General features: G+C 41.7%; 1 protein-coding gene across 8 annotated transcripts in view; it reads left to right on the top strand.

Moving 5' to 3' along the window:
* Window positions 1-26,359, top strand: part of Rbms3 (RNA binding motif single stranded interacting protein 3) — a 682,938-nt gene that overhangs the window by 423,365 nt on the left and 233,214 nt on the right. For all 8 annotated transcript variants that reach the window (XM_029542747.1, XM_021206005.2, XM_021206004.2 and 5 more), the window contains one exon: window positions 23,229-23,386. In XM_029542747.1, the coding sequence (XP_029398607.1) occupies window positions 23,229-23,386 (158 nt within the window). The remainder of the gene's footprint in view (window positions 1-23,228; window positions 23,387-26,359) is intronic.

Genomic DNA, 26,359 nt, shown 5'->3' with positions numbered 1-26,359 from the left:
AGAAAGACCACAACTTAAACAGCCTGAAAACTTTCCATCATTTGTATTCTTATTTATTACCTAAAGGAAAGGGGTGTTGTCAAGGTTTGCAGAAAGAATGTTCATACCATCCTTACTCAGGATGAGTATGTTCGGGTGCCAGCCTGACTGGGGTGAAGAATGTCCAGGGGGCTGGCAAAGCATTCTTGATATGCTTGTCTCTGAGGGTGTTTCTCAAAGGTGCCCACACTGGGGTTGGTAGACTGAGGCACAAAGCTCCACCCTTACTGATGATGTAGGCAGATCTCATCAATGTGCTAAGGAGCTGAAGAGAGCACACAGTATAGCAGAGAGTGATTCGTTCCTAACCTGCAGCCGAAGGGGTAGTTATCTTCTCTCCTAGACTTGGATATGAAGGGCTCGGATCCCAGACTCTGAGATTTAACCCCCAGGTTCTCTGTCTTTTATCTTAAAACAGGATTATACCAGTGCTCTTTCTGGGTCTCCAGATTGCAGCCAGTACTGTGACTTTAAGAGTTTAATCTCAGAGTAAACCCAGTTTGCAGGTATATAATTATACCTCTCTCTATATAAGTTCTGTATCAATCTAGCTGTCTCTGTCTGTTCATTTGCATATGTTCTTTCGGTTTTGTTTCTCTGGAGAATCCTGACCAGTGCTTTCTCTCTAAGGCTGTGATTCTGCTCATATTAATACTTTATGACTTTGGCAATGATCAATTGCTGATGTAGATATCTAGGGCTTGGGGCGTGGCTTTGTTGGTAGAGTGCCTGCAAGGTTCAATCCCCAGCACTCATAGATTGGCCTGGTGATGATCCCAGGACTTAGGAAGTTGGATACAAGAATCAAGAATTCTTGAGCAGCCTCAGATACAGAATGACTGAAGTCATCAGGACTATATGGGACCTATATAAACAAAACAACAATAGCAACTCTCTCTCTCTCTCTCTCTCTCTCTCTCTCTCTCTCTCTCTCTCTCTCTCTCTCTCTCTGTGTGTGTGTCTCTCTCTCTTCTGGTTGTTTTATTTATGAGTAAATCATGTCCCTATACTATTTTCTCTCTTCCCATTTACTATCATAATATCATCATTTTCTACTTACTAAAATTTTCATTTTGAATCACTTTTTAATAATATCAAATTTATGGACTCATATTAAATTAAAATTCCTTTTTGTGTGAAATATTTAATTTCAATTTTATGTCAAATACTTTGATAGCAGAAGTCCAAAAGTACATGAAAATTATTAATTTCTTTGTTCTCTATGTCCTGAAGATACTTGGTTTTCTGCAGCTTAGCTCATAGTCCATGTGCTAGTATGTTCTAACTTAATTCTGTCCTGGAAAATTACATTTATGGGTACTGTGGTAAATCAAGAAATTATAATCATTATATATGATGCATACACACAGCATACTTTATGTGAAATATATATTACATTTTAAAATGTTATCCATATCATTCAATATTAAGGTAAACATTGTTGGTGTGGTATGGGTTGTACTATTTGTGTGCTCTGCCATTTTTAAAAACCATGAATCCTGGTGTTTGATTCTTGATTTTGGTAACTAATTTAGAATCAATCCCTTACGTCATTAAAGTGCTGGTGTCAGGGTATGTACACTGGCTGCCAGATTAGATATTTATATTGAAAGCTAGATTTAATATCCACATTGGAGGCTATGATGGGCAGTAACACAGTGCACAGTGCTCAGGCCGGCACATGTGCCCGGGAAAATGCTTTCCACCACTGCACTTAAGGAACTCACAGATCATTTCCACACTGTTCTTTCCCAAATAATTTGTGAAGTAAATTTTATTCATTTGTACACAGAAATGGAGAAAAGGAAGACATAACTTTCTTTCCATTAACAGTATGGCATAGTAAGTGTGCCCAGCCATCTTTTGTTTACTTTTTAGAGAGATGTTGCTATGTAGCCCATGCTGGCTTAGAATATGCAGTGATCTTCTTGCTTAGGACTTTAAGTGTATCTATAAGTACCCGCACACTCCCCATCTATGACCTCTGAGAAGGTAGCGGTAGCCTTTCTTAGCAAGCTATCTAATTATAGCATTGCTCTACCTCCTTGGGAATCTCTGGGAGGATTTCTGAGGCTCCTTGGCCATGGGACTTCTCAGGAGCAGAACAGGAATTCATAGGAGTTGATACTTAGCCCAGACACTTTGTTTCTTTCTGTATCCACCACACACTTTGTCTTTACTCTTACACACCTGTAGATCATGAAATGTGTGTGTGTGTGTGTGTGTGTGTGTGTGTGTGTGTGTGTGTGTGATGGGTACATTCTCTGTTCTTCTATCCCTTTCCAGCCCTGAGTTAGTTAGAAATGTAAATTATAAATTATTGCCATTAAGGTAAAAAGGACAGAAGCTAGAGAGATGGGTCTGGGTTTAAGAGTACCTGCTGCTCTTAGAAAGGATCTGAGGTTGGTTCCCAGCACTTACATCAGGCAACTTATTACCCCCTGTGACTGCAGCTCCAGATCCAGTGCCCTGTGACCGATTCTGACCTTTGCACCTGCACTTACACACACACACACACACACACACACACACATACCCCACACACTAACACACACAGAGAATTAAAAATAAAGTAGCCTAAAAACTATTTTAAGATGGAAATGTTGATACAGCCTGAGATCTCCTTCATATTTACTGGCATGTTATCTCTTAAGTCAGAATCTTGGGTTACTGGTTTCTAGGAATCGATTACCATTTCTGCAACGGTTACCTCAGCTCTTCAGCACACACAGGAGGCAGCTGTTTTTTTCATCATGACTGTGCACAGATGCAGGGTGCGGACTCACCCCTGCTCACCTCTGCAATGTAACATTTATACTTGGTGCTCAGCATGAAATGTAAGAAGCAGAAAAGATGATTTAGCTGGGTGGCAAATTGATAGTAGTGACCTGTTTAAATCTCTCCAGGATGCTCTTTGGCTCTTCCGGGTTTAGCTGCATGCATTTTTTCCACCTTGGGTGAAAATAACAAATTCACAAGTGCACGGGGTCATTGAGGCTTCATGGAGGCACCACAGATCATGATCAGTTGGATTTGTGTGAAGAGTGGAATCCACAGACAGCCTCACAGATGACAGGTGTCCTCATTTACGTGTGTATATGCATTAACACTTGCCTCATTGTCTTCTGTATAGGGGTACAAGATGCTGGTGTGTTTCATTTCCCCTTTTTAAATGATAAAATTGTAAGATCAATAATAATACAAAACATCTCACTTGACTTCTGTTAGTCTCTCCTGAGTGACAAACACTATTTTCATCTGTAAATTTTTCCACCTCTCATCAAATATGTACATGCATCCAAACCTATAAATTACTGTATAATACACATCTATGCTAAATCTGCTCTGAGACCACATTGGCCAGCAGCCTTCATCCCAAGCAGCCTCTGGCTGGAGGACTTGAGTGCATTGTGCTTATTTGAGAAGTGATGCTAGAATGTACCAATAAAGGAGAGACTGGGTGAAATGACATGGACAGAGATGGAGAGGGCCTGAAGAGAATGTGTGATGAAAGACAGAGTCTCTGAGTCTCCCCTGGAAAGCGCTGAGGGACCACAGACATATCTCAGGTGACAGAATGGGACAGTCCTTGTTCAACTGTCATACTACATTGCTGGGAGAATGACCCCTGGGTATTAACTTATTGCAAATTTGGTTGTATGTATGTGGCCGAGTGATGTTCCATAGTGCTGAGGAAAACAGCACAGGCTGACCCTCAGCAGAGGTCTGATTTGCACTGGCAGCCACAGTTGAAATCTGATGGACCACAGCTCTGTGTGATGTAGCAGGAACATAGTCTCCATCCAGACCATCATGCATGCTGCTCTTCAGCCAGCTGCCACCACCACCATCTTCACTACTACAACCAGCACCAGCCACACCACCATCACCTTCAGCACTACCACCTCCACCACCATCACCATTACCTTCACCACTATCACCACCATGACCTTCATCACCACCACCACTTCCACCACAACCACCATCACCTTCACTACCACCACATTCACCATCACCACTACCCCCACCACCACCTTTACCACCACCAGCTTCACCACCACCATGTTCACCACCACCACCTCTACAACATGTATCTTAGACATGGGTCCATGTTTGAGCACATACCCTTAGTGACATCATTTCTCTCTCAGTGATAGAGTGGGTCATTGTTAAGGTTGAAATGCCACATGTCCTCCCTCACGGGCTCCTGTGTTGGAACGCTCTGTCCCCAGATCTGGAACTGTTTTGGAAGATTGTAGACTCTTTAGAAGGTGGGTCTTTCAGATGGAAGTGAATCACCAGGATAGACACTGAGGACGGAGAGCCAGGTCCAACCTCCTGTCCTCTCTCTACATCCTGCTTACTGATGCTCATGGTGTGGCCAACTGCCTTACCCTCCTGCTGCCAGGCTTTCCCTCATGTAATGGACCACGCAACCCTGAACTGTTAAGAAGAAAACCTTCCTCCTGTATGGTGCTTTATGTCAAGTATTTGAGCATGGCAACATATACCTATAGCCTAAACCTACAGATGTCTGGAGTCCCCAACATCATCTGTTTGCTCTGGTTCCATCTCAGTGAATGGCAGCATAAACCTGGAAGTACATCATGGCACATAGATAAATAAATATATAAGCAAGCAAACAAACAAATAATAAGACTTAAAATCAATTCTATGATATCTTTGGATTATATTATGTTAGAAGATTTCATTTTGAAAATTGTTTGAGCTGTTGACTTGAGTTTCAAAAAAAACTTATTAGATGAATCTGGCTTGGAACTAGGACCGAATTTCTTACAGTGTCTGAAAGTCTGTCTGCTGTTTTGTGCAGTTTATTTATGCAAAGCAGTCCTTTCAACATCGATGACGATAAAATGAAAATACTAATCAGCTCTGAAAGTGTCAAGACTCCTTGATATCCTGTAGCTTCTAATGTTTGACCAAGACATAATTAACCCTTTATGTAGATGTAACAATCACATACATCTCATTAATATGCAAATTTACCTTAATCTTTATTAAATGATAAAACCATAACAATGAATTGCTTTAAGGTACTTTTATTATTACCAGTAAAAGTTTGATTTGTATACTTATATTTTATACCTGTGTACCTGAGATTGCATAAGAATATCTTGAGTCCACAGAGACTGGGGTGGCAGGAAGTTTAAGAAGCCCAGTTTTAAAGGCTTGAAGACAAGAGTTCACTAGTCCAGGATCAGAGTACACATCGGTGTACATTTTCCTAATATTGCAATACCTTGTCAATAAAGTTGTTTCAAAACATGATAAATGGGCACAAAAATACACAAGCTATGAATATGTATAAGTCCAGAAATAGACTCAGCCTAAGGCCTCATCTTTTAAAGGACTAAGATGGCATCCTTTGGCTTTACTTTTTACATTTCAGGGCTCCTTTCACCTGATTGTTCACATTCTTTCTGTCTCCTCCTTCCCAGTGTTCCTTAAGCTGTGAATGATGGTGGGTTAATATGAGTGATTCACAGCAGAGCACTCATGGTTAGCTCTTCTTGGCAGTTGACCGTTTATGAATCTCTGCATTAACCAATACCCACCACAGTACATGGCTTCTCTGATCAATGTTCAGAACAACACACATTTATAGGTATCAGAAGGTAGTTTGACAGTACGTCCATTCCATATGAGAACTGGAAAGTTAGTAGGGCCTATGATATCCCTAGCCATGGATTTTGACTAGAAACAGATTAACAGTTGAAAGCATGAAATTCCTCCTGCAGAGCATGTCTCAGATCCAATTAAAAAATCAAGCTGGTTACCACTGTAACTCTCATGCCACTATTGCACTGATGGATATATGGAGACTGCAAGATTTTGTCCTCTTGCATTCCAGAAGACAGAAGGAGCACACACACACACACACACACACACACACACACACACACACACCAAATTCTACTTCTGTTACTCTCAACAATGTACGCTGATCACACATACTCTCTTGAACAGTCAATTCATTTGGCTTATTGTTAGTTAAGCTCATAGTTTCCGCTTACGGTTTGATGGGTATCTAGTGTAACTCCTCACATGTGCATGTTCATCAGTCATGGAAATCCTTACCAGTTTTCTGTTCTGTTAGCATCATTCTTCCATGATTTCATGAAGATAATTTCTAAGGATGCGATATCTATAAGAACGTCTAACTAGGAGTATCCCTCGGTGGAGAGAGTACTGGTATCTAGACCCAGACTCTGAGTTCCATCCCCAGCACCACCTAAACTGGAGTGGCAGAGGCACAGAAGCCTGTAATCCTAGCTACCTCAAAGGAGAAAGGCAGAGATTCACGAGTTCAAGGTCATTACCCTGGGCCTTAGCCAGACCTCGTGTCCCAGGGTTGTGTGAGGCCCTATCTAAAATCAACCATTGAAAAGCTATGTATTGCTTTCTCTTCCTCATGAGCCAATGAGGTGACTCAGTGGGCAACATGCCTTCTGTGCAAGCCTGACAACCTACATTCCATCAACTCACTCAAAGGTGAAAGGAGAGAACGAGAAAACAGACTCTATAGAGTTAGTTGCCCTTTGACCCTCACACATGTATTGTGACATAAGTGTCCACACAGACCTTGTACCCACAGAGACACACAACAACAATGACACCATAACAAATGAACATATAAATTTATAGCTCCAGAGTTTCATGCAGATGCCTCCACACCCACAACACAACCATAACTAAAACTAATTCGGAAAGAATTTGTAAATTTGGAGCTCTCTATTCCTATGATGAAGCTTTCACAAATGAGAGGAGCTACTGTCACTGCCTCAGTGTTCACAGCTATAATCTTCTGTGGATTTCTCTCAGAGCCGGAGTCTCATGAGGAACAAAATAGAGAAAAAATAAATACTTAAGTGACCAGTTGAAGGCAAACTGAAAGCCATTACTCTGTCAAGTTACCTTCAAATGAAAGTTCATAGGAAAGAGAGGTGCAAGAATCCTGTCCTGCAGCACATGAACATAATATATCTCGATTCCAGAGATACTTCATGTCTCAGTAACATGATTGTATTGCAAGTGACTCATTGGGTTTCACTAAACTATGTCTGCCTTGATGTTAATTCATATCTTAATTGAATTCTGTTGAATAAACAAATTTCCTCTTATGTAACATGAAAGTGTATCTAGCTTAATAGTTGCTCTAAAGCTAGAGATGGAAATATTTATACTTTATTATACATTTGCATATACTTAAAGACTCGAATAAAAGTATCCAAATCTATACTGGAACTTAAACATATTCATACACACACACACACACACACACACACACACAGATGCACATGCCCATGCATGCACACACACACACATACATACATACATACACACACACACACACACACACACACACACACACACACGATGGTTTTATGTGTCTGTGCTTTTGCTTTTCTTATAAAGGGATCCATACAAGGGAACCTCAGCCTTGGAATCACAGATAGTATCTTTTGCAGGTAATTATTTGTTATAGATTTCCTACACTTGCAGAATGCCAGTCATAGCCCCTTAACAGCAGTTGTGAGAAATGGAAAGGTCTCTAGGTATGGCCAGATGTCCTGTGGGAATCAGGACTTCCCTGTTTCTTAATCAGTGGTCTACACATCAGTCAAACACAACACCACTGCCTTACTGAATGTGTGTGTGAAATGGCTTCATTATCTGCTGATGGAGAAATGATTCTAGTGGCACTTAGGTTGGCTGCATCACGAGGAGCAGATCTTGCACAGTTGGATGAGTGCTGTCTTGGTAGAAGGTAATTATATCTACATTTAAAGTGCTTCTGTCTGCCTCTTCGGCTTATGCACTAATTCTCAGTGATAACTGGATTCTAGTTTGAATCCTCGTGTTTATACATTCCATTCTGGTGTCTAACAGATGTGCTACTCACACCCTTTAGAGGAGCCCAGGAACTATAAATATGCAAATGCTGCAACCAATGGGCACTATCAAGGTGTGCCAGGTAAGGTGCATGTATCATGTCTGGGGAAACAGACATGGAATCCCATATTTTTAGTGATAGAGGGAGTAAAGTTTAAATACCAAGCACAAAACATTCAGCCTTTCCATTTCCAAGATGAAGTTCTTATGATGAACGCTTTAGTTTTGTGGACTTTTATTATCAACACTAATAGCTTGTTCCTTTAGTTTTGCAGCTGTTCTGCTACTTTTGCATAATTTTGAACATTTTACAAAACCTTGCAAAAATAGCACAATGCTTTCTTTGCAGATTTTCCACACAATTAACGCCTCCTACATTTGCTTCATTGATTTCTGTATAAGTACACACATATTGTTGTGATACCAAGAAGTCTGAGAGTAAGTATATATACGATATAACTTTAGACAGACATTTTCGTTACATGTGCTAATACCAAGGGAATTCATTCACGTAATCATGGTAAAATAAATGACAGCTAAAATTAATATTAATACAACGGAAGCATCTACATCAACATGGTCAGACTTCATCTTGATTCACCCACTTTTCTTTATAATAAATGATCAATACCTGGAGACGGGAGAGCGCCAGCTCAGTCCTTGGAGCACGTACTCCTCTTGCAGCACATAGGAGGTATGTTCCCAGCACTCAGTCAGCCTGGTTCACAACCAACCAGCCACGTGTAACTGCAGATCCCAGAGTTCTGACATTTTCTCCTCTCCTCTGTTGGTATAGCACTTACATGCACACACACACACACACACACACACACACACACACACACACACAGACAAATGCCCCAAAGCACACACAGACACACAAAAATAAAACAAAACTTACAAATTGCACAGGATCCGGGCTGCAACTCAAGATCATTGGTTGCATTTACATGTCTCTATGTCTGTTCACAGACCGCAGCTCCCCAGGCTTTCTTCATCTGGAACCATAAAAAGGAAATATTAAGGCCATTTATCGGGTAGAGTCCCTTTCACACTAGGTCTGACTGATGTTTACTGACGATGAAGTTATGGTTTGATTTTGCTGGAAGGTGGCCACAGTGCAGTGTGTCCTTCTCCATCGGTCTTGTCAGGAACACATTACTCTCACGCATCCTATTCTGAGGGCTCTACTCTGAGGACCTGTTTAAGGAGATGCCTTGCAGGTGTCTCCATTGAAAAGTTTCTATCTCCTCCTTATAATTAATGAATCCCTTTCAGGACAATTCTGCCAGATTCCACACATTTTCTTGTTCCCCTCAAACTTCTTCCTTTAAAAATAACTTAGTTTGATGTATTCTATGTGTGTGTATTTGGTCTACGTGCATGTGTGTGAACTACACATGTGCAGTACCTGTGGGGGCTGGAAGAAGGCATTGGGTCCCTTTGAGCAGAAGAAACACATACACTTAACTCCTAAACTATCTCTGCAGCCATAGTTTTCTGTACTAAAAATCCATCAATCAAACAATCAATCAATCAACCTGTCTGTCTCTTTCTCTTTTTCTCTCCCCTCCCTCTCTCTTTCTCTCTGTCTCTCTCCCACCAAGTGTACATGTTACATTATTTATATGTATGTGTGCAACAAGTGAATTCTTGTGTGCACTAGGATGTCAGGGAAAGGCAACGGGTGTCCCTCTGACCCACGCTTCCCCAATATACCCTTGAGACAGGGTCTCATGTAGCCCAGGCTAACCCATAACTCACTGTATAGCCAAGGATGACCTTTAACTCTAGATTCTCTGCCTGCCACTCTCAAGCACTGGGATGGCAGGTGTGTACCACCCTACCTTCCCGGCTCTCCTCAAACTTCTCCCTGCCGGCAACTCTCACACAAATCTATTGACAGTCATAGGTGACAAGCAGCGATTCCATAACTCCAGCATTCTTTCTGCTTTTATCGCCTTTCCTCCAGAAGGGGTGGCTTCCCTTCCCCCACCCTTATTTCATAATTTACTTTTGAAAGCAGGAACTCAAAGATCCTTAATTCATTTTATGAGCTATTAACCAAAAAAAGCACCACCAACTTTAAAATAGCAGAATGTCACCAAGTAAAGGCAGTGGCTGATATGAACGAATCACCTTGCTTGTTCACTCTGTGGCTCATCAGGCCTTTTCAGCCACAAGCAGGGGATAGCTCTTCCTGCAGATGCTTCACTCACAAACTGGGTACCACGTCTGCCTCACTGAGGCACTGAAGTGGAGCCAGAAAGCAAGGAGCACCTAAGAGCATCTTATCAACATTCACTGTGCTAAGCATACCAGTGGCTTTGATGATGGGTAGGAGAAAGGCTCTTAATGAGTCCCAGCATTTAATGTACCACAGGTCCCCAGCTGTATGGACATAAGAGGCTTAGCAATTTTGTATCTTCTGAATAATAGCATTTATTTTATACTCTAAAATACTCCCTGGGAAGTCTGAATAACATTGCAGCTTCTTTGGTGTAATAGCTTTGTTGGGCTAATTGACTCGAACAGCAAAATTACTCCTTAAAAAAAAAAAGCCACACAGTTTTGATTAATGAGCCCAGTAATAGATCATTAATCTTTTCAGCTCAGAAATCATAGGAGCGGCGTTATGTTTGGTACCCAGGGATATATTTCTGGATTTTGGGGGGCCAATACAGTGGTCATGTTTTAAAGATCTCATGATCAATTTAATATAGTGATTTCTGCATAATTTAATATAATATCTAGCAACTCTGCAGTTGGAAGAATGTCATGGACCACATCCTAAGTAGTGGTAATTGTTCTGATATGAACATAGCTTGTATTTAGTTATGAGTGGTCTTTTTATAATGCCCTAAGTTCTGAGTAATGATAATTCCAGGAATGTTAATGAGTCACTGGAGTTCTCCTGTATACCTGGCACTCTGCTAAATTTTCAGTGCACCATGTATTGAATTCCACATTAGCTCTCAGAAGTTAAAGGTACTGCTCCTCTTTATAGTTCAGGAAGTTGTCTGAGAAGTGGGACTAATGAGTCGACAGCACAGGACTGGCTAACCCCGGGTGCCACACCACTGTGCTCACCTCCTGCCATGCTGACTGATTTCTGGGAGGTGACACAATTTCAACATTTTCTCCGGCTGTCTGATCACCAAGGAAAGCAGAATTCCAGATTATGAGCTGTAAAAGTCTGGAGGGCAAATGTCTGCCTTGCTGTTTGTGCTCTTGTGTTGGCCTGCTACAAAACACCACCTTACGATTCAGATTCCATCATGAACTGCCCACTGGACTGAGGTCTCGATCTTCTGCAGTGACCACAGGCACTACTGGTAAAGCCATCTGTCCATTGCTGAGCCACATTAAAAGCTGGACATACCTTGCTCCCACTGGTACATTTTAAGGAAATTAACAATCATACAAGTGCCAGGTACAGACCAGCAGTAATGATGCAAGAAAATCTTTTGGAAATACAAGTAGTTTGCCCCATTCAAACCTTAGCAACCTTCCTTCCTCTGTTCTCAAAAAAGTCCACATGCTAGTATGAGACAGGGAGGAGGCAGGAACCTCAATCCTCAAAGTGTATTGCCTATTGATAAGACAGTTTTCATTGTGAGAGGCACACCCCTATATGCATATTCTAATGCATACACACATACACAAATACATATATACATACACTCATATGCACAAACTCACACACATATATACTCATATTCCCATATACATATCCTCACACACACATGTGTGTATATATATTATATATATATATATATATAATATATATATATGTATATATATATATATTCATACATATTCACACACATAAATAAACTCACATTCACACACATATACAAACCCACACACATACACATATACAAACCCACACACATACACATATTCACATACACACATATACAAATTTACACACATACATATATTTACACACATACCTCCATACACATATTCACACAAACACACACACATATTCTCACGCACACACATATTCACATGTACACACATATTCATACACACATCCATACATGTTTACACACAGAGACACACAGACATGCTTACATGCACACTCACTACACCTCACAGCACATTTTATCCAGCTTTGTGTTAGGTCACAGGCCACCACATCTTTGCAAGCTCTTCAGGTTCTCCTTGGAGAAATTGGAGCCTGGGTACGCTGCCCCCCTCCACCTGGATTGACAGAGTTTTAATGTGCGGCTGAATTAGTTTTGAAGTGCCAACCTGTTCCTGGCTGTTTCCTCTCCAGTGACATGTGCATGGCCTCACAGAGTCAGTTTTCTGTGAAATTGGCAGGGCTAGCTTAGAAGGAAAAGCGGGTTCAAGCAAACCAGGAAGACAGCAACTCTTTTGTATACAGAGCTGCATTCTCCACTTTCCACATGTCAAGGGTAGCTTTTGTTGGTATAATCCTCTTGAAGGAGAGGTTAGAAGAAAGTTGGCTTTATTTTCCTCCATATTGGGAAAATGTCACAGTTCTAGTCTTACTAATAAGGGTTAACCTCAGTTTCCCTCTGGACACTCATTTCCCCAGTATCATTGAGATGTTTATTCCTAAGAAGGTGAAGTACCTCACTAAGTAGCTTATTCCTCAGGGAAACTCTATAGGAAGCCAGCCAGGAAATATTCCTTTTTTTAATCTCTGAAAAAGTTGTGACTCAGCCATTAAACAGTGTGTCTATAGCATCTGTATCGAATCCATTGGATTCACTTCTGGCTGGATTTCTCAACAGCTGTGTGAGCCCAGAGCTTCTCGTGACCTGGGCTTTCTTGCATGTAAAATGGGGATATGAATAGACTCTACCTCAGGGTTTTTCTTTGAAGCCATAAAAGTATAATGAATTTAAATAGCTTTAGAGTATAGTTCTTGGCACATTGCTAGATAATAACCCTGAAATGATTATAATACTAAAAGCAAATAATTTATGTAAAATGATGTTAGCATTAATCCCACGTGGCAATGAATATTCTCAGTGTCTTTCTTATGAAAACAACTGAGATGAAATCACACTAGAAAGTTATTCATATTTAGTTCAGTTCTTTTACTGGTGTATATTCACTGAACCTGGTAATGAGTTAGATAAGGACATTGACATTTCTGTATATGTAAATAAAGAACTGTGAGTATAACTACCCACAGCTTAATCATTGTATACCACAAACTCAAACTTGCTGAACGGTCTTGTATTTTATCAACTGATCATAATTTTGCAAACTTTCATGATTCTGTCATTATTTATGCTGTGTTCTGAAGCTGTTGTCTACATAGCCTGGTGAGATCGGTTGTCCATGAGTGGAACTTCATGTCCTGAATGGAATGTACCTCACTGACATATCTCTGTGTGCAGACTAAATATAAAGTTGAGCCTTATCCCTGTGCCAGTGTATTCTAGGTAGATAATTTTTGTTTGTTGTTTGTTTATTGTTGTTGATATTTTTTGAGATAGGGTTTTTCTCTGTAGCCCTGGCTGTCCTGAAACTCCTTCTATAGACCAGGCTACCCTCAAACTTAGAAATTCTCCCGCCTCTGCCTTCCTGAGTGCTGGGATTAATAGTGTGCATCACTATGCCAGATTTTCTCCCTCTTCCTCCCCCTCCTCCCCCTCCTCCTCCTCCCCTTCCTCCCCCTCCTCCTCTTCCTCCTCCTCTTCCTCCTCCTCTGCTTGTGGACGTTGTACATCGTGGTGCGGAGCCTAGTGCGCACCACGATGTACAACGTCCACAAGCAGCTGCTTGTGGACGTTGTACATCGTGGTGCGGAGCCTAGTGCGCACCACGATGTACAACGTCCACAAGCAGCAGCTTCTGCTTGGCTTCTGCTTCTCCTTCTGCTTCTTCTGCTTCTTCTGCTTCTTCTTTTCCTTCTCTTTTTTCTCCTCTTTGTATTCCTCCTTTTCCTTCTCCTTCTCCCCCTACTTTTTCTCTTTTCTTTTTCTTCTCCTCCTATTTCTTCTTTTTAGTGGAATTAATAAAAGAGTATTATAACCTATGGCAGTATGTGCACACAATCTATAATTTGGTACTTACTTGAAATAAGCTTTAGCCATTTAGATGACTCCGCTTCGGTTCCAGGACAGTAAGCAGCTAGATGATATAGGCTCCCTAAGAACTTCTCAGAGTAGAAAAGTGACCAAGAAATGTAGGCTCTGTTCACAGTACTGAGTTGCTTTCTGTAGCTTTGTTCCCTGATTTCATTTTTTGATTAGCAGTATTGTCAGGATGAAGCCATTCATGGTCTTTGTGGCATTGCAGTATATTATAAGGGCCATATAAAGAGATTGCTGTATTGCACAGTGTATGTTTAGCAGGTTCTCACAGGGCAAGGCATCCTCCAAAGCTGGGAGCTGATGATTCTGAACTCACGGTCAAGTGTGACATATGGCAGGAGTCCAGGAAAACCAGGAAGGAATAAAACCCCTTGGCAGTTTCTGGGCAGAAGACTCGAACACTTGCTTGTTCAGTCACACGCATCTCAACTTATGACTGTCCAGAAGCAGAACAAAAGCCACCCAGGACCAGTGGTTCAGGCTATCAGGGATATGTGTCACCGCAAGTCTGTGCTGTATTCTCCAAAGCCATAACTTCTCACTGGACCAGAGCCTTCACCCCATGCACCAATGCTGTGCTTACATCAAATCTGAAATACATTAAACACTCTATATCTCGTCTTTCTTAGAGGACCGAAGTCATTTTTATTTGGGGGGAGTTGTTCTTCCTCAAGGCTGAGTTCATTTCCTTCATGTATACATTGTACATCACTAAGATTACATTAAATGTGATTCTTCTGCAAATATTTACATTGATGCTGATGATGACGACTGTCAAAATGATTTCTTCTAGCTTTTTGAAATGTGCAACACAGTCTTGTTATCTGTAGTTGACATCCAGGGCCAAAGGCCAGCAGAACTTCTTGCTCCTGTATACTGTGTACTCTATACTGTATACTGTGTACTCTGTACTGTATACTGGGTACTTGCTCCTGTAAGACTGTACTATGGTACCTGTGAATCTTCCCCTTTCCATTCATCACACTACTCTCTCCAACCTCCTATAACCCCCATTGTACGCTCAACTTCTTCTTAAAATTACTGTTAGCATGTATGTAGATGTAGCCATGACAATGCAGTGGGTGGTCAGAAGACATTGCTAAAGGACCATGTGGACCCAGGGATTGAACTGGGGTCATCAGGATCAGCAGCAAGCATCATTACCTGATGAGCCATCTCACTGGCTCTCTGCTTCCAGTGTCTGTGGGAAGAGCTATCACACGTCCACTGCGTGAATGAGTTGCACGATGCATGCTTTTGCTCTAGCTGGTTTATTTCACCAGACATAATCTCCAGGTTGTCTCAAATGACAGACTTCCATTCCTGGTGTGGCCGACTATCATGCCATGGTAGGTAAACCCATTTGCTTTAACCATTATCAATTGACAACATTGCAGTGGGGTCTCAGTCTTGGCTATTTCAGATAGTGCTGCAATGAGCATGTCTCATCCATACGCTGAGCTCATCTGTGTCACTGTCCCTGCTAAAGTGACACTTGTGGGTGAAAGTTCCAAGGGCAGACCACTGTGCAGCCTATGCATCAGGCATGTTTTACACTATTTCTTAAGGTCTCTAAAACAGCTTTCCTGCCGGGAATTTTCCGGCCTGGTGATTGGCAGGCCCACGTTAGACTAACTCTTGAGGCCTGGTGAAGTAGAATGTCTTTGTTCTTTACCAGAAAGCCTCTGGCCATATCATAATCTTATGACCTTCTGGGAAGTTCAGAATGTTCTGTCTCTGCCCAGGGCCAGAGACATGACTCAGATCTCCTTCTCTGGACTGGTAATTACAATCCTGAAGCTTCTGTTCTCAGTTTTACAAGGTACTGATTATGGGAGAATGTTCCATGCTCAGTGACCTCCAGGCCTGCTAAGGCCTATTTCTCTTGCAGCTTGACCTAGATGTGAGCCATATTCCCTCTCCACATGAGCACCCCTTTCGCTCATTTAAACACTCCAATGTTCTGACCCTACACTAACTAAAAAAGAAGCAAATTTGAAATGAATTAACCCCATTTGAACAGCTTATGCACACAAAAACACGAGGGGAAAAAAAGGAGGAAGTAATTTCAGGGAAAATGTATTCTTGGATAAAATGACACATTTCTATTCACGTTAACAACATGGAAACTATTTTTCTAAATATTTCATGAACAAGAGTAACATAACGAGGTGATATGTCAAGAAACCCCTGTTCAACACTCACAGCCAGCTATTGGATGGAATACAGGGTCCCCAATGGAGGAGCCAGAGAAAGTACCCAAGGAGCTGAAGGGGGCTGCAACCCTATAGGTGGAACAACAATATGAACTAACCAGTACCCCCTGAGCTCGTGTCTCTAGCTGCATATGTAGCAGAAGATGGCCTAATCGGCCATCANTGGGAAGAGAGGCNCCTTGGTCTTGCAAACTTTATATGANCCAGCACAAGGGAAGGCCTGGGCCAAGTCGTGGGAATGGGTGGGTAGGGGAGCAGGGGCGGGGGGCGGGGGTAAAGGGAACTTTCAGGATAGCATTTGAAATGTAAATAAAGAAAATAATAATAGTAAAAAAAAAATTAAAAAAAAAAAAAAAAGAAACCCCTGTTCAGGTGAAGCGATGTACAACCAGGCCAGAAGGGAGGCATTACTGATGGTGACACAGACATGGCTGCTGTATACTTTTACTAACTCATGAATTCAGCAGTGTTCCTTCAGCAGTTGTGTGGACAGGTGAAATGATGCTAGCCAGATCTTGGAACTCTATAACTCAAGCGAAAAGAAATCAAACAACTCAGAGGTACTCATTTGTGTATTGCTAGTACTCCATAGAGCCACGTGGTGTTCTAGTCCTCGAACGTGAAGGGCAACCTCCACATTACAAATAGGCAAGGTCTCTGGAGCATGTGTAGAAGGACTAGACCTTACCTACTTTATCTCCCACACATTTCAAATCTGTGGGATAACCTTGACACAACCAACACCAATCCCTTAATTTTTATTTTCTCTGTATGTTAAATGACAAAATCAGATGGATTAGTTGCTCCTTAAAGTCATTCTGGAGCTGCCTCTTCTGAAGGAATTAGGCCAGAGGGTGGATAAGGAGCTCAGATGGTAGACCTCTGGCCAAGCGTATGTGAGGGCTGCAATGACCAACAGAAAGGAGGCAAAAGGCAGACTCCTGTCTGACATCCTGGTACTCAGGACCCATGAGAGCAAGACCAAGTGTTGCTTTAGCCATACGGTGAGCTCCAAATCAGCATGGGGCAAGTAAGACTTTGTCTCAAAATAAAGAGAGGAGAAAACTGATCAAAGAATCCAAGAAAACATTTAATGTCCTTTTAGATTGTGACTATCACAAGTGAAGTTCTTCTAAACAGTTCAAATGAACTCATTTGGGTTATAACACCAGTCAGCCTTCTCCCAGATGACTATTTAAGATAAGTGTGATGTGTAAATAAAACTGTAAGTGGAAATATAGGGTGTGTAATATTTTAAAGTTCATTCCAGGAAGAACTTAAATTCTATTGTCAGCCAATATATTCAAGACTAACGCTGCATTTCAAGAGCTGGAATTATTTAATGAATATCACTGCCTAAAGCCATATTCTCTCTGTGCATACAAATTAAGGAATGACCCCATCAAGTGCTATACTGTTTCTGTGCATACCAATTAAGGAGTTGGCCTTCCTGTTTGAATTTAGATTCAGATAATAGCTTACTAGGCAGTCCCTCGTGGACCATGTTCTGGGTGTTCAGAATATGTTGCTGAGTGGCTGTAGCGTGCGTGCTCTGCACTTAGGGAGTTCAGACGTGAGTTTGAATTGGGATTAACAAGCCTACAGCAAATGAGAAAAGCCCCAGCACCGTCTGGGACAGTGATGGAGGTGTCTTGGGTTATTCAGTTTCACCAAGGGCAAAGGAGTGAGTCTGCCATGGGCTACGGTCCATCTATTGGTAAGGTCTGGACAAGCGCAGAGACTCCTAAGGGGTTGAGCCTGTATTCTTCAGTGCTTTTTCCATAGGAAGCCATGTTGTTCCTAGTGAGGGGGAGCGAGGTCTGTTGCCAAAGTGCTTGTCATGCACGTGCGATGATCTGAGTTTGATCCGGCCCAGACCCATGTGGCCTAGTTACTTTTCTATTGCTGTGGTAATATATCATCACCAAGGCAACTTATAAAGGAAAGCATTTATTTGGGATACGCAGTTTCAGAGAACTCAAATCCTTGTTCATCACAGTGGAGTGCATTGACAGCAGGCAAGCAAGCATGGTGCTGGAGTGTAGCTGAGAGCTTGCTTCTTGAGGCAACCACCATCAGGCAGAAAACATGCTAACAGGATGGTGCAGGCCTTTTAAAGCCTGCCCCTAGTGACTTACCTCCTCCAACATGGCCATGATTCCTAATCCTTCCCAAACAGTTCCATTACCTGTGGAACAAGTAGACAAACATATCAGCATATGGAGGCTATTCTCATTCAAACCACAACACCATGTAAAACTTGCAGATTCAGTGATTGAGGCATTGATCCCAGCCCCAGGAGAAAGGTGTCTATCTGGTACTCTCTAGATAGCCAGTCCAGCATAATTGACAAAACCCAGAAACCCCTGGGGTTTCCCATTAGTCTCCATCCTCCCTCCCCCAGTACATTATTAAAACAATGCTGTTTAATTTTTTAGATCTTTGTCAAACTGATTCTTCCCAAATATGTTAAAACAAATATGTTAATGCGTCTCTCACCTCTCCTCCTTGAGAATCTCCTTGGAATCAGAGCCAACTAGAAATGTCAAAGCCTCCCTCAAATAAATACCATTAATTCCTTAATCTGGTCACTGTTCTGAGAGAAACTTTCTATTTATGGTAGGATGCTCTGACTCTTCCGGTACAGTCATAACATAAAATCGGGTTTTAAAAATTAGTTTATTTAAGTCCTAAAGGCATGTTAGCTTTAGAAAAGCTAATTTAAATTTTTAAATAAATTTTACATGCAAATAATAATAATAATAATAATAATAATAATAATAATAATCTGAGAGCTGATATGCAAATGATTGAAACTTGGGGGAACACAGCTGGTTGAATGCACTGAGCTGGTTCTTAGTCTAATTGTAACTCTGTCACTAATTATCAGATTGTCCTTAGGCAGGGTGATGAATCTTTCATGGCTCTCTTTCCTCATTATCCAATACGAATGATGATATTTGCCAAAATACCTTTACAATTATGATGGGAAGATTAAAATTAAGTGATGGATAGTAAAAATGCTGTAAAAGTCGAAGGTTCTATGTGCATAAGGCTCATTATTATGTATCTGAAACATCAGAGAAAGGGAGACACACACACACACACACACACACACACACAGAGAGAGAGAGAGAGAGAGAGAGAGAGAGAGCTTCAGCCAGTTAATAAAAAAATAATCTCATTTGCTTATTCTGAACATATCATTTGACATTTGTTGGTGATAGTATATTTTATGTGTGTTTGTTTCTATGTGTTTTTGCCTGTGTGTGTGTGTGTGTGTGTGTGTGTGTGTGTGTTCATTTGTTTGTGTGTGTATGTGAGAGAGAGGAGAGGAAATGAAACATGGATCTTAGTTATATATTCTTCACATAAACACCATTCCCAAATGTTAAAACTGTGGCCCTTTACATAAAGATATGTTTATTCTTGCTATTTTCCTGGTAATCAAAAAATATTTAAAAAATAATTTATGTTTAAATAATAAGCTCAACGACAGAATTTCTTTACATATTTTATTGATTTTAAATTTTATGTGTATGAGTGTTTTGCTGCATATATATATTATACCACCAGGGCATGTACGTATGTGTACCACATGTGCATGTATGTGTTTTTACCACACGTGTGCAAGCACAGAAGAGGAAATCAGATCCTCTAGAGCTGGGGTTCCAGATGGTTGTGAGGTACCTTGTGTGTGCAGAGAACTGAGCCCAGAGTCTCTAGAAGAGCAACAAGCATTCTTAACCACTGAGTTATCTCTCTATGACACAGTCCTGTTCATCTCAAGAATTACTAAAAATATTGTGACCTATCTGTAGCGAGAATTTTAGTTTCTTTAAACACACACACACACACACACACACACACACACACACACACACAAATAGGACTCAGTTTTCATTTGAATCCTAGGTGTGGGGTATGTGCCTGTACCAGATATCCACAGCAGCTTGATGTGATTTCCCTCATGCTCTAGAAGGGGTAGGATTTTGCCAGCTGCAGATAGTTTCTCTGATTGTGTAACATTTGGAATTCTGGGGACTTTTCTGAGGGAATATAAATGCCAGTGCCCCAAGAGACAGAGCAGGTTAGTGGTTGGTTGCTGTTGGTTGCTGTTGGTAGTTGCTGGTTTCTGTTGGTTGCTGTTGGTTGTTGATTGTTGTTGCTTGTTGGGTGCTGTTGGTTGCTGTTGGTAGTTGTTGGTTTCTGTTGGTTGCTGTTGGTTGTTGATTGTTGTTGCTTGTTGGGTGCTGTTGGTTGCTGTTGGTTGCTGTTGGTAGTTGTTGGTTTCTGTTGGTTGCTGTTGGTTATTGATTGTTGTTGCTTGTTGGGTGCTGATTGCTGTTGGTTGCTGTTAGTTGTTGATTGTTGTTGCTTGTTGATTGTTGTTGGTTGGTTGTTGGTTGTTATTGGCCTCTGTTAAATAGTCATGTTCAAAGAAGAAACAAGAGAAAGAAATTAGATATTGTGATATTGAAGATCAAACTCAATACCCCCAATTAGCAGGAAGTAGTCTAATGATAACATTGCTCCCCCTTTCCCTTGTCTTAAAGTTCCATTGCTGTGAAGAGATACCATGACCAAGGCAACTATTATTGACAACATTTAATTGAGGCTGGCTTGCAGTTTCAGAGGTTTAATCAATTATAATGGCAGGAAGCATGGCAGCATCCAGGCAGGCAAGGTGCTGAAGGAACCAAGAGTTCTATATCTTCATCTGCAGACAGCAAGGAGGGGACTATCTTCTATACAGGCAGGAGCTTAAGCATGTATAAGACCTCAAAGCTGGCCTACACAGTGACACAATTCCTCCAACAAGGCCACACCTACTCCAATGAGGCCATACCTCGTAATAGTGCCACTCCCGATGGCCAAGCATTCAAACACATTAAGCCTATGGGGACCAAACCTATTCAAACCACCATACATCTCTAACCTTTTGACTCTCTTATCTAGAGGTAGGGATTTGAAAGGGTGGAAGAAAAGGGATGGAGAAGATTGGAAGAAAGAACACAAAGTCACAGAAGACCAGCTACACCTATCTGCATAAGTTGCTAAAACTAACGCAATTTAGTTTTATATCAAAATTATTTCTTGACCTAAAATATTTGGAATTTCATTTTTATAGTCTCTCACTATTTTTAAAACCATACATCTACTTATTCTAGAAGATTTCTAGATTTCTTTTGACAGTTTAATCTTGTTTACTCTTGACCCTAAGTTTTGTTCTTGTTGTTGTTGGTGGTGGTGGTAGTGGTTTTTGTTTTGTTGTAGTTTGGTTTGGTTTTGGATAAATTATAGTGTTTCAATTAAATGTCTAACATATGTTGATATTTGTGATTAATCATGATATTCTGACCATGGTTTGATTCTGACAATACCACTGTTTTGATGTACATGTAATTATGTTTCTGTTTACAAATCCATATATGAATTATAAAATATTCACACATACAGAGAATGCTAGCAGTTGTGGTTTTCTTCCCTATGCCACCAAACGAAGCTTCCATAAGCACTGTTACCACTAAATGAAATATTGGACATAATGAGCTCATTTACATATAAGTACTCCTGCTTGGTCTGAGATGACAACTCTCAAATTGATGCCATTACGAGAATCATTTGGAGGGCTTGTCAAAATCAGCTTGAGTTTGGAGTTCATGATCAGTATCTCAAGGTGGCCCTGAGAATTCATATTTCTAACCAGTTTCAGGTGACACTTAAAATATTTTTAAATTTATTTTTACTTTATTTATTCTGGGAGAGACTCCCATGATGCACAGATACCCTTCAGAATTACTATGTAGCTGAGGCTAACTGGAAATTTCTAACTCTCATGTCTCTATCTTCTAAGTTCTGGGATTATAGGCATGCATCCCATTCCTGGCTTCAGGTAATGTTGATACTGAATTTCTGGCTCATATCATGGTACCCAGGGGCCTACTAGGAGGCAGCGTCAAAGAGTAATAGGCTTGTGGCATTGATGATGGTCTAGGGACTCTGCCCTGCTTCTCACGCTTGTCAGCTGTATCATGGGGACATATAGTGATTGAGTGGGTCTTCTACAACATGAGAATAATATTGTACAGGAATAATGAATGAAAACTGCATGGTAAGTACCCAGAAGGATGGCTTAACAAATGCAGCATTCATGATCAGAGAGGTGTATCTGGAGTGGTGCAGCAAGGGCATTGGCTGTAGAATGCCCTCCAGTGACTAGGCCTTCCAGAACTTCAGTTAGCTGTGTAGTAAACCACAATCTGAAACTAGTAAGTTGAAAATACCAGAAATAATTCGCAATGTTAATTGTGTATTGCCACCATTAACTGCACAGTAAACTCTTGCCCTGCCCTCCTCTGTCCTGCTGTGGTTGCAAATGAGTTCTTTGTCTCATGGATCTTTGTCACACATGCTCCAAACACTCAGGGGCAGTCTCCGTTCAGGTCTGCTGCTGAACCCATGCAGTGCTTGCTCAGGAACCCTTAGTACACTACCAGTACTCTCAAAGCGCAAATGTAGTGATGCTGGCCATATGAAGCTACACCCTGAGAGAAGCTACATGTATTTTTACAAGAGTGCTTGGATTTCATGGACGGCAGTATTTTTTTTTTATGAGAAATGTTGCACCTAGGATGGGAGTGGGCAGATAGGATAATGCACACCTATCTTCAGATGCACTCCTGTCCTCCTAGCACTTGGGAGGTTGGCACAGTAGAACGTGAGTTCTAAACCACTGTGAAGACTAGTTTTATGTAAACTAGACACTAACAAGAGTCGCAGAGGAACAGTGTTATCACATCAACAGTAACCCTAACCAGGACAGTCATGCTGGACTATCCCAGGCATTTGGAGCCACCCTGGGAAGGAAGCATCGGCCTAAAAGAATGGAGGAGGACCTAAGACTCTAGTTTGCAATTTGAGTGCAGTGCTTGTCCATAGATCTCACTGCATTTGTTTCTTTTTCTTCCCTTAGCAACAAGAGCAAGACCCTACGAATCTATACATCTCAAACCTTCCCATCTCCATGGATGAGCAGGAGCTGGAGAACATGCTAAAACCCTTTGGACATGTGATATCCACCAGAATCCTGAGGGATGCTAATGGAGTCAGCAGGGGCGTTGGCTTTGCCAGGTAACTCTTTCTCTGTAAGGAGCCCATGTGGAATCTGTCTTCCCTTACTGTTTCTTTTCAACCCTACTCCTCTGTAATATCTAGGGCCCAAAAGCAATAGAATATGCGATATAAAATAAAATGCAGATAGCTTATCAAACCTTTCATCTTTCTGTAGGTTTACTTCAAGCCAAAGACAAACCCATGAAATTGTAAATACATTGTGTTCTCTGAAGTATGTGCACAGACTGGTCATGATCATATGCACATTTAATATTCAGTCCTGTCCATATTTGCAAAACAACCCAATCAGAAGAAGCCAGTTTTAGTCAATAACCCGAAGCAAAGGACGCCCACGTATATTGGGGCTGAGGATGAAGCGCATTTGATGGATTGCTTGCCTGGCATGCAGGAAGCCTTGGGTAAAGCAGACATAATGTCACACTCATAATTTTAGTGCAGGGGAGGTGGAGGCAGAAGCATCAGAAGTTCAAGGTCATCATTGGCTACATAGCAAATCCACAATGTGGTCAGCCTGAGATACATTTCAAAAAAATCAAAAGGCAAGGAGGAAATATGCGCCTGTGCAGTGACCAAAGTGTCTTTGTGGTTTACGTGTGAGTGTCTAATGGAGAGAAAAGACACCTAGGAGCAGAGAGAAGTGGGATTCAGAGGGCAGCAGTTATGGGGACGTCCCAGGGAGAGTGGAAATAGAACTGGGGGCCAACAAGGTGCTTGCATTTAAGAGGCACCGGCTGTGTGGTTTTGATATTTTAGACAGAACAGGAAAAATACATTATTTTTTCCCTCTCATCTCCAGAAAAGAAAGAGCAGTTTTAACTTTAAGGGAATGTTTACAAAAGAGAGTCTCATTCAGGAATAAATTTAGAGGACTGTGCTGGCTGGGCTTCCATGGGAAGACAAAGCCAACAAGACCTCAAGGAGAGAGAAGGTGCTTCGTGATGAGATACTGGAAAATGAAACCGAGGCTCCATAGCTCCATAGCGTGGGCAGAAAGAGATACTAAGTCACGAGGGAGTGTGGACAGGGTAGGCCAGTGGTTCAACCCTAGATGAACAGCAAAACTTACATGTGCCCTTTCTTCTAGCTTAAACTTCATGAAGTCATGTGCCCCAACATGAAACTATTTTTGTGCTCTACAATATTTTATCTGGGGTAGACCAGGACATGTATGAATGGCGCATGCTTGGTGAATAGAATAAAACAAATTAGAGTGGAGGGAATCATGCAGTTCTCCACTGTGTAAGGTGGTCAGGCTTTGGAAACACTGACCCGAGCCGCTTTTGATGGTCTAGATGGCACAGATGCGACCTCCTGTTTCTGTGAGCGCCGCCACGTTGACAGCACATCACCTGCTGCCAGAGGCCTGAGCAATGCAGGTTTCACCAAATGACAGCTAAGTTTGCTTTTCATGTGGAGCACACTTCCTTGAAATCTTCTGACTCCTACCCCAGCTCTTACCCTTCAGAATCTCACTGATATATTCATCATATATATATATGTTATTTTATTTATTTACATTTCAAACGTTATCCCCCCTTCCTGGTTTCCCCTCCACAAACCTCCTATCCCATCTCCCCTCCCCCTGCTTTTATGAGAGTATTCTCCCACCCACCCACCCACCCACCCACCCACCTACTCCCACTTCACTGCCCTAGCATTCCTCTAAGCTGGAGCTCAAGCCTTCATAGGACCAAGGGCCTCCACTCCCATTGATACCAGATAAGGCCTCCTCTGCTATGTATGAGGCTGGAGTCATAGGACCCCCATGTGTACTCTTTGGTTGGTGGTTTAGTTCCTGGGAGCTCTTGGGGTTGATATTGTTGTTCTTCCTATGGCGTTGCAAACCCTTTCAGCTCCTTCAGTCCTTTTCCTAACTCCTCCACTGGGGTTTCCCATGCTCAGTCTGATGGTTGGCTGCAAGTGTCTGCATCTGTATTGGTCAGGCTCTGGCCTGGAGACAGTTATATCAGGTTCCTGTCAGCAAGCACTTCTTGGCATCAGCAATAGTGTCTGGGTTTGGTGTCTGCATGTGGGATGGATCCCCAGGTGGGGCAGCCTCTGGATGGCCTTTCCTTCAGTCTCTGTTCCACTCTTTGTCCCTGGATTTCCTTTAGATAAGAGCGATTCTGAGTTAAAATTTTGGAGATGAATGGGTGACCCCATCACTCAATCAGGGGCCGCACCTAACCTCTGGATATGGTCTCCACAGGTTCTCTCTCCCCTTTGTTGGGTATTTCAGCTAAGGTCATGCCCGTTGGGTCCTGGAAGCCTCTTGCTTTCCTGGCATCTGGGACCTTCTGGTGACTAATCCCAGTTCCCCATCCCCCATTGCTACATACCTCTGTTCAATTTCCTGAGGAATATTTTAAGGTCATCAAGGGAACACACCTTTTCGAGGATGTATCCCGTGATGTGGTTTGGGGTTAGATTTTTGTTCTTAATCCACCACATGTTGATTTTCTGGTAATGCTATAACAGCAGAAAACATTCTGGCTTAAATAAAAAAAATTGTCTTCTCAATCTCGAAGCTAAAAGCCAGTGATCAAGGTCCCTTGTGGTTGTTTTCTTACATCTCCTCTGTGGTTTGTAGATGGCTCTTTCTCCTCTTCCACTCTTCTTCCTTCTGGACAGAATTTCCATCCTGTCTGCCCTCAGCTTGCATGTTTGTTTTGTTTGTTCATTGTTGGATGAATGGACGGGTGGTGGAGAGCGGTGGTTTTTAAATATTTCCATCTTATGGTGCCCCTGAGTAGCTCAGTTCAATCATTTTAGCACTCGGAGCTGAATCCTCTACTGGCACAGGTCATGGTGGAGTAAGGCCCATTTTTAATGTAATTACCTGCTTCCAAATATATTTACCTTCTTAAGTATTGTGGGATAGGAATAAACATGAACTTGAGTAATAGCTGGAGGCACGCACTCATGGCTGCTTGCTCATCTTGTACGTCAATCCTTGCTGTATAGTTTGAG

Source organism: Mus pahari, chromosome 10 (assembly GCF_900095145.1).
Source record: "Mus pahari chromosome 10, PAHARI_EIJ_v1.1, whole genome shotgun sequence".
In the NCBI taxonomy this organism is placed as follows: domain Eukaryota; kingdom Metazoa; phylum Chordata; class Mammalia; order Rodentia; family Muridae; genus Mus; species Mus pahari.
This window is presented reverse-complemented; position numbering and strand designations above follow the sequence as displayed.